The sequence below is a fragment of the Ruditapes philippinarum genome, unplaced genomic scaffold (genome assembly GCF_026571515.1).
Source record: "Ruditapes philippinarum isolate M1 unplaced genomic scaffold, ASM2657151v2 ctg128_1_1_1_1, whole genome shotgun sequence".
NCBI lineage: Eukaryota > Metazoa > Mollusca > Bivalvia > Venerida > Veneridae > Ruditapes > Ruditapes philippinarum.
The window spans coordinates 1,143,845-1,165,005 of record NW_026861563.1 but is presented as its reverse complement, the minus strand read 5'-3'; the positions used below and the strand labels follow the sequence as shown (position 1 = coordinate 1,165,005).

The window sequence follows — 21,161 nt, the reverse complement described above, 5'->3', positions numbered from 1 at the left end:
CATATCTCATGTCAAATTTTTATTGTACTGCAAACAGTTTAATTAAAAGATTAAAAAAGTGAAAAAAGTGTGTTATTCAAAGACATGATGCCCATAATAATCTTGTCATCATAAAATATGTTTTATAGAAAATGATTCAATGTAGTTACACTTATAATGTGGCTACACTCTAATGTAAAATTGTATTATGTTAGACTGGTAATATGTTAATATGTTTACGGAATAACTAATTTGATATCAAATAGAAAACAAACCATGGTTGCAGGTTTTTCCGGTCCAACCAGGCGCACAGTTACATATAAAACCATGTGAGGAGCGGAGGCACGTGCCTGCATGACTACACGGGCTTGATGAACACGGGTCATCCACTGTGTAACAAAAATACAAATAACATTTTCATTTATATTATTTTAAAAGAACCAACTTAAAAATAACTTATATAAAGTTATAGACATATAAAAAGACTTCACACAAGTCATTGAAACGGGCCTGTTTATATAGATATATATACAATTATAAGACATATACTGAAACAATAGATAAGATCTAAAATGAAATAATCCTTCAATGACTCATCTAAGATACAAACAAGTTAGTTTTAGGATCATTATCATTATTATTTCGTATAAAGTTATGATATATCGTATGTATATACCTATTTCACAGTTTCTTCCTGAAAACCCCTTGTTACACACGCAAGTATAGTTGTCGGGTTCGTTATTTACACAAAGTCCGTTATTATGGCAAGGTCTATGACGACATGTATTCAAATCTGAAAATAAATCGTTACAATAATTATGTACTCATTGTGTTATGTATTATTTGTCAAAGATCTTTGTGCTAAGATCAAGTCCGATTTCTGGACTTATTATATATATGTAGTTAGACAGATCATATGTAAATCATTGGTATGGAATGGTAACCTTGACAAAGATAAAAGTGTTGACACAAAATGGTGCTTGTTTGTTAAAGAGGGCTGATCTGCGCACAATTGTCCGCTGCTGGTTTACAAATAGAGTAAGATTAGCCACCCAATACAGCATTTCTCATTTTCCTTTACAGTATTACTTCCCTTTTATCAATTTTCCCGTTTCTATATTAGACTATTTTCTCTGATAATTATACTAAGAATTGCAAAGACAGTTTAAAGGCGATACCTTTATCGCACAGAATACCACCCCAGTTCAGGTCACAGTCGCACGTCCACGGGGAGTCCTTACATGTCCCATGTCTACATCCGGGGTATGGTATACACCGGTCACACAACGGACCTTGCCAACCAAAACCACACCTACAAATGTGAAAATACTCGTATGTTATGCGTTATTTATGTATCTTTTACTCACTTTTTTTAAAAATACGATTTTGTTTATTTTACAAGCTTTAGTTTGAAAGGTTTTGTTGAGTATATGCTTCGTAAAAAATTAATATATTTGTAGCCAAAACTGACTTTTTAACCATAATCTTGTACATAAGCTTGATAATAATTAAATAAATGGAACAGTGTAATATCCTTCTAGAAAAAGTAAAAAGGCAAGTTTGCCCGAATTTTTTAATATTACACAGAAAATTTCTTATGCGTTATTAGGCTGACATATGTACAACGACTCCGTTATTCTCTGAGTGTACTTTAGTAATCTAGTAAGGTTTTTTCTCCTGTGTACTTAAATACTGAAGACAATTGTTTGGATAGAAGACGTTGTATGTCAATTATAAGCCGCGCCATGACAAAACAAACATAATACGTTTGCGACCAGCATAGATCCAGACCAGCCTGCGCATCCGTGCTGTTTACTGTCAGTTTCTCAACTTGTTATAGGGTTTGTAAGCGAACAGTATAGATCCTGCGGATGCGCAGGCTGGTCTGGATCCATGCTGATCACTAACGAATTCTGTTGGTATTGCCATGGCGCGGATCAAATATTTACCTTTAAACATTCAACAATACTAACCTGCATTCACCAGGTCGGTCACATGAGCCATGTAGTGCGTGACATCCCGTTTTACAGATCGCTGTAAAATAAATGATAGTTTTACATTTTCAACCCATTAAATGAAACATTTTGATTTTTTTCTTTTCACATTTCTAATACAGTGACTTTTTTAATACAAAATTATTATTATTATTCAACAGCACTGTAATAATCAATCAATTTCTCAAATTTTCTTCAATCTTTATATCTAGTCTTAACATATTTACAGAAAATCTATAAGTACCAATATCACATTCTGATCCGAGCCAACCTTCTAAACAAACGTTGTCACCATTAACATTGCACGTGAAATGCCCGAGACGATCATTCCTCGGACGACAAAACTTGGAACACGTTGTATTGTAATAATGCTCGTCACATTTTACACGAATTCTAAAGGAAAAGACACGACTCATAATGATAGATTTTCAATAGCAATACTATATAAAGTATAAGGTATGCGAGTTTTTTCCTCGCCATTAATGTTTCTAATTCCCCATTTCAAATATTTAAAATGGCTTTAACCTTGATTAAAAAAACCATATAGACCCTTGAAAAGTATTACGTAAATGTTTTGTTTATATAAAGCGTTAAATTACATTGAATAAATGCCGTCTGATAAATATTAATTTTTTATTTCAATATTACACTAAAAGCAAAAGAATTATAGCAGAATAACATCCGATTTTATTTACTAGAATATTAGGACAACATCATTATTATTGTAATTATAATAATTATTATTATCATTATATTTTTTTTACAATACCAGAGTTAATTACAACTTGAAAACAACTATGACGTAGATAGAACAATATTAAAATTAAGATAAAATTATATAAAAGCGTCTTGTTATAATTTTGACACAAAAGTACCAAGTTATATAACTTTGATTAAAAGCATATTACTGTATAAAATAATAAAAGAAACACCTAAAACTGCTACTAAAACTTAAAAGCACCATATGTTATTTATGAGATAAAAGGACCAATTTAGTATAGAGACATGACAATTATAATTACGAAATGAAAACACAATATTATACATGATATTTGCATTGAGTATATTTTTCACTATATATTATCTAAAGTACAGTCAAATTACATTATCAGAAAGTTCAACATTAAAGTGAGTAAATACATTTATATGGATTAACTATGTTACCTATAAACGAGAGTTGCGGTCGGTCCATTGTGTGTTAGGGTGTGCCATGAGGGACCCGGTAGAATTATACCAGAATGTGAGGACCTCTCAATCACCCGTTCACCTGAAATAATGATAGCAAAATTGTGACGGAATATCATTTTTTTCTTGTTTTTGGGAAAACAATGATTTTTTTCCAGCTATGACGTATAAAACATCTAATATTACAAACAGTTGTCAGCTGACGAAATAAACAGTGCATTGCAAACTACAAATATTATATTGTTAAATGTTATGTTTGTTACTATTTTTGACATCATAACGTTATTTTGTGAATCAATTGTCAAATGCTATGGATAATAGAACATCCATGTCTTATAAAATGTAATAATGAATGGTTAATCCTTTATGTAGGAAGTAAACAGAATATTTCATGTTGTATTCTCTATCTATATTTTAATTGTTAACAGTATGTATGTTAAGATCTATAGCTATATTTATGTACATTAAATGCCATGTGACTATTGTATAGTATATTTAAATTAAACGATGATGTACCATGTACAAGTCTTGAATAAAATTTCTGTTCTGTTCTGTCCTGTCTGTTTATCCAAATAGGGCAATATGAAAGCTGCTTATGTAATAAGTATCTATTAATTTGGCACTCATATCCAATAACATAATTCCAAGTTCAGTGCCTATTGCTAAAGTTCTTCATGTTTTAGGACCAAAACAATATAATGTTTGGTTTATTTCTGAAATATTATTTTAAATAATCTGAAAATGGGAATTCGCTCAGTATGTTCATTGATAACAACATGTTGCTAATATGGTCATGAAAATAGTTTACAGAAACATTGCTATACATTTGTATTGAAAAGATAAAAAAGTAGTAAATGTCCTGCGGTCTGGTTATGTTTTCAAGCAATTTGCCTGGATCACAGAGAACTTCAAACGAATTAAGATGACTACAAAATAAATCAATAGAAATCTGCATTCAACAGACATGAACAAAAATCAAAAACTGTAATTTGTCCTGCAGACACTGACAATACAATAAATTACCCACAACGACCCAATAACCACCAGAAAACATCAGAATGTAATCTAACAAGGCGTTAATGTTAGCACGCGATCATATGCCTCATTTCTTCGTATCATATGAACATGCCACAATGAATATTTCCTATCATTTCTTGTTTGTAATGTTATAAAGAACGTGATGGATATGCCCATTACAATAGGGCCCAATCACCTGTGTACCGTGCAAGAAATAATTACACATCGATTCGTCATTGGTGACATCATCTGTCATATGGTGTTTACCTTTCATGATAATTGCCATTTCCTACAAGACCTGAATGCAGCGGCCATATTGATTAGGGCATTATGGGTTATTAAATATATACTGTTGAAGTTTCGCTTTCAATTGCGTAATGGCTGATTTTATCAGATAATTAGCTTTCAAGAAAATATTCAGCTAGCTCGGTTGGTGATTTTTTTCTTCCTTCAATGTGAGATAGCATTTACAAAACATGATTCCTGTAAAATTGGATTGAACATACCTGAAAACTGTTGTCTTTTGTCAAAGGCGCCGACGATGATCGTATACGATCTCTGTAAAAGAAATAAAGATACATTGTATTCTGAATGCGAAATGTTCTGCGAATCAACACAACATAAATTAAAAGTAACACAAACAACGGGTAATGCGTCAACATCAGTTATACAATTTACAAGTAATACGGGTGTCGTCGGAAATAACCTGTGAGGATGTGTCCGGTTTTTAGATTTATCTATAGTTTTTTTTAATCAAGTTTGTTCTTTCGAGTTTCGAAGTCTACATTTTAAGGATCATACAAAATAACTGATAGTTTAAGCTTTACTTAATAAAAATGAGAATGAATGAAAAATGGGAAATGGCAACACTTTTCAAAGGAACTGATAGTCCTACTGATAGTTTAACTTTATAAAAACTCAGAATGAAAATGGCAACATGACAACATGATTTCAATGAGATGAGACATTTAGCGAAATAGTCACACAAATATAAGTTTCTAGTTTTTTACCAACTTCGCTTCAAAAGTTCGCTGCGATTACCAATAACAACGACAACCTTAACTCGTAGATAGCAAGAACGGATAACAGTCAAACAACGACAAAAATAGTGTCAATCATCAAATAAAAGTCTCTAATTGTAGTACAAAGAACACTTTGAAGTATTTCATACGTTGAAACATTTTGATCTATCGACATATAAGTAAACGATTCCTTGCTGAATACTGGGTCTTTCAAATAGACTATTTGAAAGACCCAGAAAATATGAACGTTCTTTCTTCGTTCGGTATCATCACATTTCTATGTAAACGAATGAAGGTTTTCTGTCTTTGTCGTACAAAGGTTTTATAAGGATATGCACTTAATAATCTTTGTTTTATTTTCAAATGTTTGTCCATTTTTACTCACAAAATTCAATTTACCTTTGCATGGAAACATGTCAAAATATTAGGCTGATGCACAGAAAAAATATTTACCATTTAGTTTGACATAAATATTAGACATAATATATTAATATTATATCACTGCATTATTTGTTACAAACTTATCAGTTATTCACAGAGTGTATGTAAATTCTTTTCATTAAATTAAAGTATATAATTGTAACTATTAAAATTAAAATTATGCTATACTTTACAAATAGATTGTATGCACCAATATTTAGAAAACCGTGCAGGACAAATAAAATGACTTTGAAAATTTATATTTCAAATCATTCTGCGCATTTTAAAGTATTTTCTCGCGATGGGGATCAAGTATGAAGTAAAAAAAACAGATTTTCGTGTGATCACGTGATCGTTCAAATAATTCCTACTATCATATAAGAAAAACTATGGTATAGCAATGATAAATATAAACTTGCGTTCAAGTATCTGTTGATGTGCTTATTTTCAGCCTCGTTTTGAACTTCATAATCACCTTAACCTTGAACCTTATATTCTGGCAATCGAACAAGAATTACAAAAAGCTATTCTAGATATTTACTACGAGTTACTACAAAAACTGTTTTTGCTTTCTGTAAAATGAACGAGAATTTACATTAAACATGCCGATATGATGTTAGATAAAATCATGTATTTCAGACGATATCCATAAAATAGTGTTTTAATACACTGTAATACGACCATACACGCAACTATTGCATTAAAAATATCAGAAAAAATGAATTTAACATGGGCAAATCAACTATAAATCAGGAATAAAGTTTAATTTAACATGTAACAAACTATCAACTTTAACATATTGTAAAAGTGTCATTATACACCTTTGTTCATGTTGAAATGTTTATGATACGGGACTTTGTATAATTTGTCCAAGCGGTGTCAGGGTTTGATTGGATGATCAAGGCAAATGGATATTTCGATTTACTTATTTTCAATGAAAAAAAACAACAAAAAACAACAACAACGAAAGTGTCCCTTTATTATCTTCAAAAGCATTATATTCTTATAGTAATACATATTCCAAATTTTGTGTTTTTATTATTATTTTATTTCTTAATATATACGATAACGAAGCCAAATATTGTATAACCTTATATAGTAGCATATCCCCAAACAAATTTATGTTCTTTCCCGCAAATGACTGTTGCTTAAGTGTCATTCCGCATATGAAAGTGAAAAATATCGGCCTTAACCTATTGCCTTTTACTCTGTTAAAGTTAAGAAGCTCTCGAAGAATTAATTGGATTTTGGCTCTTTCCTACTTTAAAAAACCGCGGCGCCCCTATCTGTAAGGCACATGTGTGGATGTAGAGAAAAATTAATTAAAATGTAATTACGTGTAATCTTTATTGATTACATTTAAATTTATCTTGATGTCGCATCGACTCTTGATAAAATTCTATCACCAATGCCAACATATTTGTTATATTTAAATGAGAAATATTAAAGCTGCGTGGCGCTGTCGCCTGCAGGATTCTGCGATTTTCTATTTTCATTAACTTTATGCAATTTTGTATAATTTGTTTCAATTTATTTGATTAGATATGCTTATCTTAATTCATGTCATGCAATCCTGTTTGACCTTTCAACCCAGGGATATACACCATTTAAACAATATGTCGGCCATTTTTTTCTTTCTAAGCAATCTTGATTCATTTTCAGAAATTTTAAAAATGTGTATATACATGCAACCAACTTAATCAATATGAAATTCATTGTGCCATTATTTTGAAATATTTAAAATTTATTTATTTTGTTTTACGTAATCCTAACAGTTTATAAGATACATTATTTTTAAACATGTTCATATATATTGATGAGATACATGTATTTCTTATTTCTAAAACAAGTTGACAAAACAATATCAAATTAAAGGGACTCTACTGGTTTTAATACTTAACTGCATGAGCAGGAAATATGATTTCGACATTTATCGCTTACTCCTCTTTTATAGGATACTATTTTCTATTAAGCAAAATGACCAAAACATGAAAAACATTTAAACGATTCTAACTCAAATCGGGCAAAGAATTATTTTCGATTTGTTTCGGAGAATATTTCTTTACCATTTTTTGCACGTTTTCCGTTCTAAGTTCCGAAGTTTTCTATAAAAGAATTAAAAAATTCATGTTTTTCTAGACTTTTGTACCTCAGCGGAGCTCCAGTAACTTTTGATAATTAAAACAAATCAACATGTTATTATTTTGCCTGTTCTAAATTTGTGGCGTTGCTATGGACCAACAAAACATAAATCGTGGAGGTCATTAAATTTTCATGACATGTGTTTATCATGTAAACACCGTCACATAATTAAATATGGTTACTTGTAACATCTGATCTTCTTCATTAACACCTTAAACAAAACAATTATCACCCGCTAGTCACGTGACCAGCATCTTAGTTTCTGTTGGAATTTAATTGGCGGTTTCCATGTCAAAGCTAGTCCGGAACAAAATGAATCAATAGCTAATAATCTATGACAAACTATTAAGACATGCGCAGTAATGTTTTTGGCCTTAGTAACAGACGAATGAAGATTCTCCGCAAAGGTTTAAAAAATAATTTCCAATTAGAGATATTTGTTTCAGATTAGCAAATTAATCACGTTGGCCGGGTCTGCGCTATTCTGAAATATGTTGGTATTGCAGCAGAATTTCAGTAGTTAGAAATACATTACATGGTCTCCAATGTCACCATTCTTTATTTTAACAGATGAAAATATCTTAATGTCTACTTCCATATAGCAAAACTTATTTTTACTTAACTTGCATGTTGTATTTCATATAGTTTTGTTTTTACTTTTCCTTCTTGTTTTCCTTTTGTTATAGTTTACTAGTTATAAGGAAGATTCTATAAGATTATCATTGTAACCAACAGTCGTACATGTATTAACGAAATTGTTAATAAAGAATCATCTTTAACAGTAATGTGATGCACCCATCAGATAGTGATATATCTTGTACAAATTTAATATTTGAAAATGTTGATAATTGCTATACAGTCTCTTAAAAATGTTAAATAAACATCTTTTGATAATAGTGCTTACCAGAGAAGATACGTTACATTTTAAACATGCTATAGGTAATCATAGTAAGAAAATATATAGTGTCATTACAAAAGCTGGAGGTGTTTTAAGAAAGAAACAAACCAACTTGACCGATACTAGAGATGCAGCTTCCCATGCATAGTTTGTGCATTCTCTTATTCAAATTAGACATATCTAGCAAGTCTTTTCATAGATTTCAATACACGTTTGCAATATATGTATTTAACCCAAATATAAGCATAGTATATCTTTGATATGCATTGTAAATAGTTTTGAAATTGCAAGTTTATGCACAAACCCTTTTGCTCCTTGTTGAGAAATATCGACACATTTTAACATATTGCTCGTTATATATGCTTGTTCTAAATTATGCTTTTTCTTCATCCTATATAAAACAAAGTTGCTCGCATGGTTTATGTAACCTCTGACAATACCTGTACAATTCGGCATATATTTATAAAAGATATGCTTTCTTACAGGTTAAAAATAGAAGCCCGTGGGAAAATAGTAAAATATCTCTGTAGTATGTACTCTATGCTTGTACCTGTTTCAGCCATAGAAGCTTGTTTATAATCTATTACATCTAGTTATATATTATTCATGATTCCAGTGTAAAATTCTAAAATTTGAACCTATATATACTTAGCTAAATCCGATTTTAGAAGATTCAAATTAGAATCGAAAGTGTACATAATGTTTTAAATGACAATATTTCAGAACAAACTACTGTTTTCTGTCGAGTTTTTATTTTTTTATTTATTTATTTTTCGTTTTTTTTCCCAAAGAAGGCATTACTTTGCAACTGTTAGATACCTGAACAATTTAGTGACAGCAGCGCTCACCTGTGTTACAAATGATCAACTTGAAGTAACAACGAAATATATTCTCCTTAAAAAATGTGTTGCCAAAGTATAGATGAAAACAATGCAACAGTACAAGAATGATATGATTGCCTCGTGATTTGTACACAATATAAACAATAGATCAATGTCATGGTCAAGCTAGCAAAATACATGTAGTTGTAACATGTAAGTTTTTTTTGCTAGCTGTAAAACATTTGTAAAGCATTTAAAGAAAAATCTTCTGTAATATTTTGTTATATTTTAAACGTAAAAGATTTGTTGTCTATGACTTATGATATGTTGTGTCAGTCTATTGTTTCACGATTGCTGTTATAATATATTGTTTGTATATACATATATTTATAGGAAAAAAATACTTTATTGTATAAATTATGCCTATATGGAACAGACTATATGAGATGTTTAACAATGAGTTACATATTTAAATAACATTTCATTTTTTATATTTAAAGAATAAACATCGTACAAAGCGTAAATTTACATTAGAATATGTGGAAACCTCTGCAAAAGTGCAATAATTCTCATTTTTCGGAGTTACAATATTCTACTGGAAAATCTGTCGTCAGCTCACTTTTTATTATACTATAGAGGGACATTTTACAACACTAGTGTAATATAAACGTCTGCCTCATTCAAAATAATGTAACTGTAGTACCACTTTGTCACCAGCAATGTGTAGCATAGGGATGTTTTTATGTCCCACCATCAAATGTTTTGTGTGGATCATTCATGTAGAAAATGCAGGAAAACATTTTAGCAGTTTCCGATTTGGCAAAATAAAATCATATCATTGTACACTCACAAAAATAATAACCAAAGATGAAAACAAAACTCGCTTTAAATAAAAGTTTAAATGTATAATCAAAGGAACAGATCTTTACGTTTTTAAAAATGCGATACAGGTTTTAAAGCTAATATTGATTTATTGGAATTAACGACCTATGTTTTTAAAATGGGTTAGATCTATAACATACATTTTTATGTTTTATTTTTGAAACTGCAGCACCTCAAAAATAAATTTGCATCACTGTGTAATAACTGAATTTAGTTTGCGTTCATTTGACAGTATTTTTTTCTTTACATATTTTTCGTATTTACATAGAAAGATGTCAGAATGAAAATATTACACAGTTTTATTTGATAAATAAATAGAATTTATTCCAATTTCGAAGAAATATCAGCAAAACAATCAAATACTGAATTTAAGCGACTACTTTCTACGTATATTTTTTGGATAAGTTCCTGTCAGTGTGAGAGCATTTTCCTGCAGAAATTACTAGGACGATATGAAAACTAATGATATAGTAAGCAGTTAAACATTTATATAGGTTAACAGTATCAATTTGTAGTCAAGAGAAACATTTTTGGCATACACATATAAATTTCAGTAGACTTTTGGTATTTTAAACCGCGGCTTTAATTTGTTTTTAAGTTACTTACATTTCTTTAACAGATATAAAAAAAATTATAAATAAGAGATGATTTACGTTCACTATACGTACTAACAAAATAAACATGCTTAATTTTCACATTTTTTTAACATATTGTTTATGAATATATCAGATATTCATATCGGTATCAAGTACACTTAAACGTTCATAACTTTAATGAAATTATTGTTTTCTTATCATAATTGTAGTGTTAAACAATGTAATTCACTCACAACAAATGCATTGCACATATAGACATAACCATTATTTAGAACAGTAACATATACATCAAATTATGGGGAAAAAATGTCAGCTAAACTTAAATATGGGAATTTATAAAATCTTGCCTGTTTTAATTAAAATCATGCAACTTGAATAAATGTCAAAGCTGCTAATTTTAACATTTGTTTGTCTTAAATTTTCTGTCGTTTTGGGGACTAAAAAATAAAGCCAATAATGAAATCATATGAAAAAGTTATGTTTTAGAGGTGTTAATGTCAGGGAAACAAAAAAATGTCATTTTTCAGGCAAGCATTCACAACACGATCTGTTTTCATTTTCAAAACGAGATAGTCATCTTAAGTGGTTGCATGAACAAACGCATTACAAGGTGTGAAGCCTGCATGTTACAAACGACCGACTGTTCCCGGAAACACGGCTTCAAATCACAAGATCCATCAACCCAGCAGCAATTGTCGTATAAAGTTATCATTTATAGGGAAATATTATCTCTTGCCTGGAACAATCTCGGCAAAGTTTCAGAGGCATTAGAATATAAAATACATTTGTATTTCCATTGTTCTTATTTAATGATAATTCTCAATTTTTACAGACTTGCGGTCTGAGTACAAAGTAAAAACTCAAAACTGTTTGCGAAACAAAGATAGCATAGAGATGTTTTTATAATGTATACCTTACTTTGTTTTACTTATTACATTTGCACTATTAAACACCTAATCAAATTTTTGTCTCGTTTGAACGCGTATTTCATGATTAAGAAAGTTTGTGAATTTACTTGCTAATACCGAAAATATACACAGTATATCATTCTACTTTAAATATCTTTTTCATTCTACGTCCCCAATTTTAGCTACATCGATTACTGACAAAGAAGCGGCATATTGTTTTCTTAAGAGCAAACAAGAACAAAAAACTATTTTGTGGACAATGTCATTCATTTTCAACAATTGCTGTAAATTGTTAGTGTTTTCTTCTGTTTATGAGCGCTTTTCCAGTTATTGCAGTGTATTGTAACACTTTATTCGTAATAACTGTCACCAATCAAATTAAAGTATGTTTTATGACATTACATTCACCACAGGAATCGTTCAAACGGCACGACAAATGCTATAAAAATTGAAGCTGGCAGAACCTTAGAAATATTTCTTATCACATTCCGTGCAATTGTGAGAGGATTTATCACAGCACCTGCATGACGCGTGATAAGAACGCTAATTAGAAATCGATTACCCTCCTAATGTTGTATTATGTTTATTGACCATATATAATATAAAGCAGGAAACTTATTTAATTAGAACCGGATGGTTTTTCTATAGAATATTAATCAATCCTGATAAGACGTTTATTCGATTTTGTCGTCTGCATGTTCTAGAGTTCTTTTTCGATTCTTTTGAATAATTGACTTCGGTCTTTGACAAGTTTGATCAGCCAATGTTTATTTTTTAATTCATTCCTCCAGCATGAGTCCTTAATGTGAATATTGTCGCGCCAGTGGAGTAGAAATCGTTCACCTTTATGTGTTATTACAGGCAGTAAATATCAGACATTCCAGATATTTTCTCTTTACTCTAACATTTTATGCTTTTAGAAAAACAAAAGAAAGAGAAGAAAAAAAAACAGTTTCGCTAATTTACAACGTTTGTTACTTAGAGAAATGGTATTTGTTCTACCGTTTGTATATCCAGTTTTGAGCAGTGAGTAAACTGTTCAACGAAATAAAATAGTATAACAAAATCTGTCACACAAACATGTGCACGTGAAATTTGAGCTATGGGTTTGTCGACTGGTCTCGTGTTTCTAAAATGACAAGATGGGGGGAAAGTGATATGCTTTTAAGACACATTAAGATATCTGTTTCATTGTTCACAAATCGTCGTCCCATCGTCATACGAGAAGTTATAGTTGTGAAATAATCGAGTTAGCAACTGATTTATTGTGTTTAATAGCAAATGCAGTCACGACACAACACTTGCGCACGATGGAGAAATTTAATAGCATATTTTTATTACTGGGTGATTCAACAATAACAAAAACTAGAACTGTGTCCAAAGGACACGAATGCCCCCACTGACAACATATATATAGTATATAGTGAAAAAATCAACAAAGGACCATAATTCTGTTAAATTTAGTCGCAGCGAAAATTCCTTCCTTAACTACCATCTACACATTAAGGTTATTCATCCCTGGAAGTTTAAGCAAAATCTGCCATCCGGTTTAAGAGGAGTTGCGTTCACAAGATTTCGGGACGTACGGACAGACAGACGTACGAACGGACGGATAAGTGCAACGCTATATGCCCCCCCCCCCACTTTGTGGGGGCATAAAAAATAAACAAAAGATGAGATGTCGAACAATTAATTCAAAACATAATACTTTTACTGTATAACTTATGTTACATATATCCAAAGTATTTTAAAATTAAACCACATATTAATACTGTTTTAGCTATATCAACATTTCAATGGCTGTAATCGTAATTAGTTGTTGAGGCATTATACGATATTTAATTTGGTTTTATTCAGGTTGAACACACACAATAATAAAATTTTAAATAAAAAAAGTAATTTCAAATTTTGTTTTATGTGCGGATGATCAAATCTAACGTCCCTGAACGTCCTATGTCGTCGTGCTCTTTTTTGCAAGTTTTTTGTGTTTTGCAAACTGTATAATTATGTATCTTTTAGCATGTTTTCTGTATAAATTATATTTCCATAAAGTTTTAATGTGTTCTTCTTTTTTTATTTTTACTTATTTGGCTCCAAACGTTAGTTTTTGTTCTTTTTTCTTCAAGCTTAAAACATCCATAGGGCGTATTTTATCAAGGAAACGTAGGATTTGAAAAGACATTATGTCCTGATACAATTTATTTTCAAATAAAACTGTAATTAACTAAATTCACATGGAAGTGCGAGTAAGTGTTCTATTTTACTACTATAAGATCCCCTATTTCTTCCGTAAATATGACTCATTCAGGGATAAATAAGTCAATTACTAAAAGACTAACCGACAAGATATAAAAAGATGATTACATACAAAAATATAACTGCACACGCACTTAATCATATAACAATGTTGTATTCTGAATACCTATTTTGTAAAAGTACAAAAATGTGGTAAACGTTAACTTCTCTATTCTTAAAGTACAAAATCCGAAATCATCATATACATTTCTAAAGTACACTAGATTAGTTCAAATGGTGGAAATTATAGGAATTGAAATGCAATTGACAAAGTTGATTTAAAAATACTTTTACATCGAAATACTGGTATGGCAAATTTCAGTTTGTATTTTGTGGACCCTTATTCTTTTATGGCAAATAATCGTATAGAAATATATACTAGTATTGAACTCTCAAAGTTGCATTCTTTATCGGAACTTACAGTTCTATTTAATTCGCAGACAAGTATTTTAGCTGAATAAAGGAATGGAAATAATGTCCTAATATTTGGAGAGACAATTTATAAAATGTAAACAAGGATGGTACGGTACATACCAGATGGCGTATCTCAGGCATTAGCAGATATGTTTGTCTAAACGATTGATCATGTCGGAAACTAACGGCCAATACTATTGTAATTAAAAACCGCAACAAACATTCAAATAGAATGTCTGAAAATATTGATATTTTATTTGGTTTTATTTGTATTTGTAATATATTCAATATTTGAAATTAACAGATAGAAATAAGATACCAATATTTTCGATTATCTTGTAACGTGTAGGGATATGTATCCAGTTTGACAATTGAAACACAGATGATCAAATATATTGAATGCAAAGGTACTTCAACTGCAAATTAGTTAGACTGATGATGTAAAAAAATGGCAAAATTAATGCTTAAACACCGAATTAATATCTTCATATTTGCATTTGATTAAAGAACAGAAATAAAGATGTGACACATTAACGGCACTTTTTTACAGGTCAGAAGAACAAATACAAAAAATATTAGTCTCTATATTTGCTGTGCAATACAATTCATTTTTCTGTTGTATAGAAGTGCGTACACATTAGATTGCAAAGCATACAAAACGCTAGTTCATTATTAATAGCTGAACGATTGTTGTAAATATTATAATAGGCGATCTAATGAAAGAAATATAGAGATATAAATAACAAAAAAAATATTGTCGCGTTCATACATCAATACTGATCATTTCAGAAAAAAGATAATACTTTTATTTAAGAAAAAATATTTTTATATTCAGAGCACGTGAAATCACTGCACCTCTCTGTGTTCTCTTAGCTACTAAATGTAAAAAAGATATATTCCAAAAACGTTTTATTACCAACTAAAACTTATGAAAGAAAGTATAAGCTAAGCATTATTTTTCACACTGCATTTCTTTCTAGAAATATCAAAAAAATATTGCTGCGTTCATACACAATACTGATCATTTGAGAAAACAATTATACTTTTATTTAAGAAAAATATTTTCATAATCAGAACACGTGAAATCCAATCATATCGATGCATTCTAAATTGTTCACAAACTCTCAGTGTAATCTTAACTACCAAATGTAAAAGCTAAATATTCCAAACAATAAAAATATATTAAAAAACCAACATTTTATTACCAACTAAAACATGTAAAAGAAAGTATTAGTTAAGCATTTTCTTTATAACTGATTTATAAATGAAACTGATTAAATGTTATTGTTTTGTTTAAAGGGTATAAAGTATATCTTATGAAATATTTTTATAAAACAACAGTACAATCATATTGTTTCCACAATCTTACGGCCGATTCACGAAAAAGTTGTAACATAGAAAGTGTCTGTTGTTTTTATTTAATACACGTGAATATTGTAGGTAAATAGAATAAAATGTTCCAGAAAAAAGTATTGTGGTGCTATTTTAAGTAGGGCTTTAATCGTTTAGCAATGATTTCGTGAACGTGCCGTTCACTTATAAGGCAATATGTACATTACATGTACCATATTCTTACATACAAGCATTTTTGTAAAATTCAAACAATAAATTTACAGCAGATACATAGCTTTATACACATTAACAATAACGAATAAAATGGAAATACTTTACTTTCAAATAACTCGCTATAAAAATAAATGATATAATATATATCCGAAATATTCAAATTTATTTATTATTTCGTTTGAAAAATGCATATAATCAGCCATTAAGTTACAAAAGGTAATTTTGAGACCTGAATGATGTAGTTCTTGCTATTTTGACAATATTGCAAATATCATTTCATTTTGCCCTTTTAGCACATATATGTATACCACGTTAAGTACTATTTTATGCATTAATTAATTAATAAATAATAAACGTGTATAATAAACACGAATATTTTTAATAAATCATTAATTGACCATATATTTCAGATCTGGGAAAACATGGACTGTCTTTAATATTGATATCATAAAACTTCTATAATTTTATTTCAGTCATGCTTTAATTTATCATGTAATCATGTGTGAAGACGAGTTACTGTTTATTTTTCTGTAAACAAGTATACCTGATGAAGACTTTAGAGTCGGTTGTGGTGTTGTTGTTGTAGTTTTCTTTTTGTTGTTGTTTTTTGTGTTTTTTTTCAATAAAACAATACATTTTTAACTTGAATCTGGAGTTGATTTCTATATTCAAACTTGCATGCTTATATTAAAGTAATTTTGTTTTTCAAGTAAGATATGTATAAAAATAATGATGCACAAATTGATACACATTTTTAACAAATGTCTTTCAATACAAGAATTTCCAATTAGATAATTTTTTATATCAGACTATATTATAAACATATCACCAAATGATGATTCCGTTTCTATAGTCAACCTTGTTTTCAGTACAAGGACTTATTTTTAAATGTGTACGGACGCAAACGTTACCAGGTAATTTCGGATAAAGTAAGCATTCTAAAAGCATTTCAGTGATCGGCGGAAGTGTTTCTATTCTATCAACATTACAAAAATGTTTCTCTAAAAGGACTCGCGCTCTTTCAGTGATAAACAAGCATATAGTGTAACAAAACGTATCTTATGAAGTGTTAGGGTATTGAATAATATATGACACAGGAATTCGTGATTTCCAGGATTCATGTACAATTGAGTTATGAGTTTTTGACATGCAGATTGTATGAAAAAAAAACGATAACAGCTTTGCACCAATGTCTTTTTGTATCAGACCCGTTGCATATTTTATCAACAAAATATAATAAATTATATTGCGTGTCTGAAAATATTTCTTATACAAATTAATGCGCTTTTCTTCTTTTTGTCGCAAATAAAAAGCAATAGGTAGACTTTCTTTTGCGTATACCATACAAGCCCAGAACACATTATGTTTTATTATAATATAGACTTCAAACAGTATAAAATTATTTTGCTGCAAATATTTAAAAACCCACTTACCGTCCAAGAAAATTGAAAAGGTAACTTGATAGACGCCGCTGGAGTGCCGGCTGCATACCTGAACGAGTTCCCGCCAAGAACAGGTGTAGTTTTGTTACCAAAAGTGCACTTCCCGTCAATGGTCACCTGGGTTTGGTATTGTTTTAGACAAACCTGAAGGTAAGTGTTGCACACGCCACTGCACGTGCTATTTCTATATGTATCAATCCTTTCACCGCAGCACGTGCCATTAGAAAGTTCACCTCTAATATTCTCAATAGATATAATTTGTATTTCAAAATATCCGGATCCTGTACAACTATTTATAAATACACTTAAAAGCAGAAAGTTCCAAAAGGTCATCTTTGCTTTAAGAATTTCAACACGTAAAACCACAATTTTTGACTCTTATACCTCCTGCACGTGCACAATGTCAAATCATTCAAACGGAAAAAATATCAGCATAATGTCATTTCAACGCCCTTTTTCCGTTTGCAAAAATAAAATTAAATGCAACATTTTAAAAGTTTCAATACTTCATAACGTGACATAAATAGAGGCTGCCGTTTCAACTAGGGAATTAAATCCTATTCATAATAAGTATTTGCATTCGATTATTAAAAGAAAAACTTTAAGAATTTTTATCCACCTCGGTTTGAAATATTGAGCGAGTCTTGGAGTACTGGAGTAGTATTTACTCCAGAGCAACATCACAAAAGATAGACGGCGAGTATGTTTGCCTAACCTGTGTTCCGCTCACATATTGGGTTAGTCGCCCCGTATCAATTGCTATGGAACAATTAGCCCAGACATTATTGAATTGCCTTAAGGGGGTTGCATCCATAAATTATAAACCATGTCGTAATTAATGAATTTATATGAAGGCAAACACTACTTGATCATTCAAAGGTCGCTTTCTTGGGTTATAGCTTTTTTTAAAGACCAATGGAATGTCGCGATGTATTGTGATTTTTCCCGTCCTTTTTTTAGCAAGCGTTGGTGGCACGCGGGCCGGTTTACATACACGTGTGTAGGATAAGTGGCACGCGACCGACTTGAATTATCCTATATTTAATAACAGTCATTTTTTATTTCATTTTTGTTGTTGTTGTATTTACATACATTTTTTCTATGCAGTTCTTCACATGATTGTGTCTGCATTCAATACACTGCATTTACTAAGTGCATTTTCTTACAGTAAGCTGGTGTATATTTTTGTTTCAGTTTTCAAAAGAAAATGTTAAGAACAACAATTTATCTTGGTTAAATAGCATTTAATCAGGCGATGTTACATTTTTACAAATATACTTGCAGAAATAGGCATCTATTATAACGTAAATATTCCAGGTAACGTTCAGTATCGTGGGAAAGTGATGCTTTTGTAGTATATAGATCGTTAAATTACACATGTTACCTTGAGAGAGTATATATAAAATCTTACTATATCATCGTACTTTACATCTGTGTTATAGTGGAAGTAAATAATTAAGTTAAAACATAACGCTTGCCACATTGTTTTTATTCACTTTTACTTACGATAGACTCATATATTAATTATTGTTATTATTCACACTCTTACAATATTATTATGACTTGCTGAGTACAATACTGAATTCTATTGAACGAGTACACATGTAGCTATCAAAACTATAATGGACAAAGCGGCAGCCGAGTCTGATATAGGTTTTGAAGCTGTGTACGAGTCCAATAGAATCACTCTTTTTATTAATATTGTATAATGACCTCTTTATTTCACACCATCTTTTTTTTGACATTTACACAGAACTTTGTAACTTCAATTACAATAAGGATTTGATGTGGAACAAAAATAAAAAAGGCTAGATGGAGTATTCTATCCATTTGATATAGATATTTTGGACTTAAAATGAAACCGAGGCTTTATGGAGTGCGATATGGATTTTATATGGACTCTTTGATCTCTGAAAATGAAAAGGAGGCTATGTGGGTGCGATATGGATTTGATATGGACTTTTTGGACTCTGGAAATGAAAACGAGGCTAAATCAAATTTCATTGGAACATTGCGTCGTTCAAACGCTGAAAGTTCATTGGTATTATTTTATCAGGTGTGAACTAAAATACATTTTCAGTACAATTGTACGTACTGTGATATTTAATGTATTACAAAAAATTGATGTATGGAATGAAGTGCACTGAGAATTTTGCTGAGTTGATTTCACACCTTATAAAATAATGATTTACACAAAATGTATACGAAAATCCATCGCTTTAGTATTTTTTCTTGTTTTTTTTTGTGTTTTTTTTTCTTTAATATCTATTTTACCTAGCGTTAAAACGCGCTGAATGTAAGCGCGACAATGAAATAATGTTTGTTTTTAAAGAAGTATGGTTCTTTTTTAGTACATGATAAATAGAATATTATATACGTGTACATTCACTACTAAATTTATTGCCAGAGGCTCGCATAATACAGGTTTTTTTCAACTTAGTATTGAATCTAAACTCATTCAATATTTTCTATTTACGGTTATCACAAATATTGTTAAAACTGCCATATTTTAGGTCTATTTGTTGCCATAGTAATCAAATTTTTCCACATAGGAAGAAAAAAATAAAATCGTGCATAATCAGTCAAACTCTGACAAATCTTAAAAATCAGTCAGTTTTTTTTCCGCGCAATCCATATTTCTGGGGACCGATTTTAACATTTGATATGGTTTTGTTTTTATGACTAATGCATGCTTAGGTGTTAGTCTCATTTCACTTAAAAGCATTCGGGAAACTTTAAGAACTAATGTGAGCCGTGACGGAACTGATGACATAAAATGACAACTTTTTGTCTTCATACGGCATTTTCAACACGTTATAGTACTTTCATAAACTTCAAATTTGTGGCATTTAAAGTCAATAAAAAGAAAATGTTTGTCGAATTAGCATGTCAAGCTTTTTTGCTAATTAAAGTTAATGTTGGCCCATGATCGTGAGGCCACAGTAACCTTGTCTATTTTTATCGTACTTGTGCGCGTGTTGCTAGAAATTTCGTTAAAGTGTTCGAATTAACTCTGTAATTAGCTTTAATTGGTGTAGAATTTACACCTTGCCAACATCAAATGAACACGTGCAGGAGTTAATGCTTGCAGAGTTACATTTTTTGAAGGCTTGAAGTATTCAGTGATCAGACTGGATGTGATCGTTCCTTCGCACTTCGGTCTTCATTTCCCTATTTATTTTCATAAAATAATGGTTTGCGTGTATACCTAAATTGATACTGTATGCGTTTGGAAAGTAAAAACAGTTGTTAAAAAGAATAGAAAGTTGGTTCTCAGATTACACGATGAAATAGTATCTTTAGCTTCATAAGCATTGTTCATAGCAGTCAAAATATTGCTTGTATTAAAATCATGAAGTTCGTCGAATTTTTTAGACTAGCATCATTGCTTTTATCAGAATGTTTATCCATTTTAATTTAGGAAGTATTTACTACTATAGGAATCTCCAGCAGCTGGTTTCTATAAGTATTTGTATTTCTCGCGATTTTGAATCTGCTGTAACCTTCATAAATATACCACTGCCATTTTTCCACAATGAATAAAAATAACATGTTATTGTTGTGATTAAAAAACATGTCA

General features: G+C 30.4%; 1 protein-coding gene across 1 annotated transcript in view; it reads right to left on the bottom strand.

Annotated features, from left to right (window-relative positions):
* LOC132716163 (protein jagged-1b-like) overlaps positions 1 to 18,444 on the bottom strand; it is a 30,049-nt gene extending 11,605 nt beyond the window's left edge. The window contains exons 1-8 of the mRNA XM_060699364.1: positions 17,573 to 18,444; positions 4,682 to 4,733; positions 3,138 to 3,240; positions 2,218 to 2,366; positions 1,953 to 2,013; positions 1,158 to 1,291; positions 656 to 772; positions 255 to 368 (exon numbers count right to left, since the gene is read on the bottom strand). Of these exons, the coding sequence (XP_060555347.1) occupies positions 255 to 368; positions 656 to 772; positions 1,158 to 1,291; positions 1,953 to 2,013; positions 2,218 to 2,366; positions 3,138 to 3,240; positions 4,682 to 4,733; positions 17,573 to 17,914 (1,072 nt within the window). The 5' untranslated portion in view covers positions 17,915 to 18,444. The remainder of the gene's footprint in view (positions 1 to 254; positions 369 to 655; positions 773 to 1,157; positions 1,292 to 1,952; positions 2,014 to 2,217; positions 2,367 to 3,137; positions 3,241 to 4,681; positions 4,734 to 17,572) is intronic.
* Between the last annotated feature and the right edge of the window lie 2,717 nt (positions 18,445 to 21,161).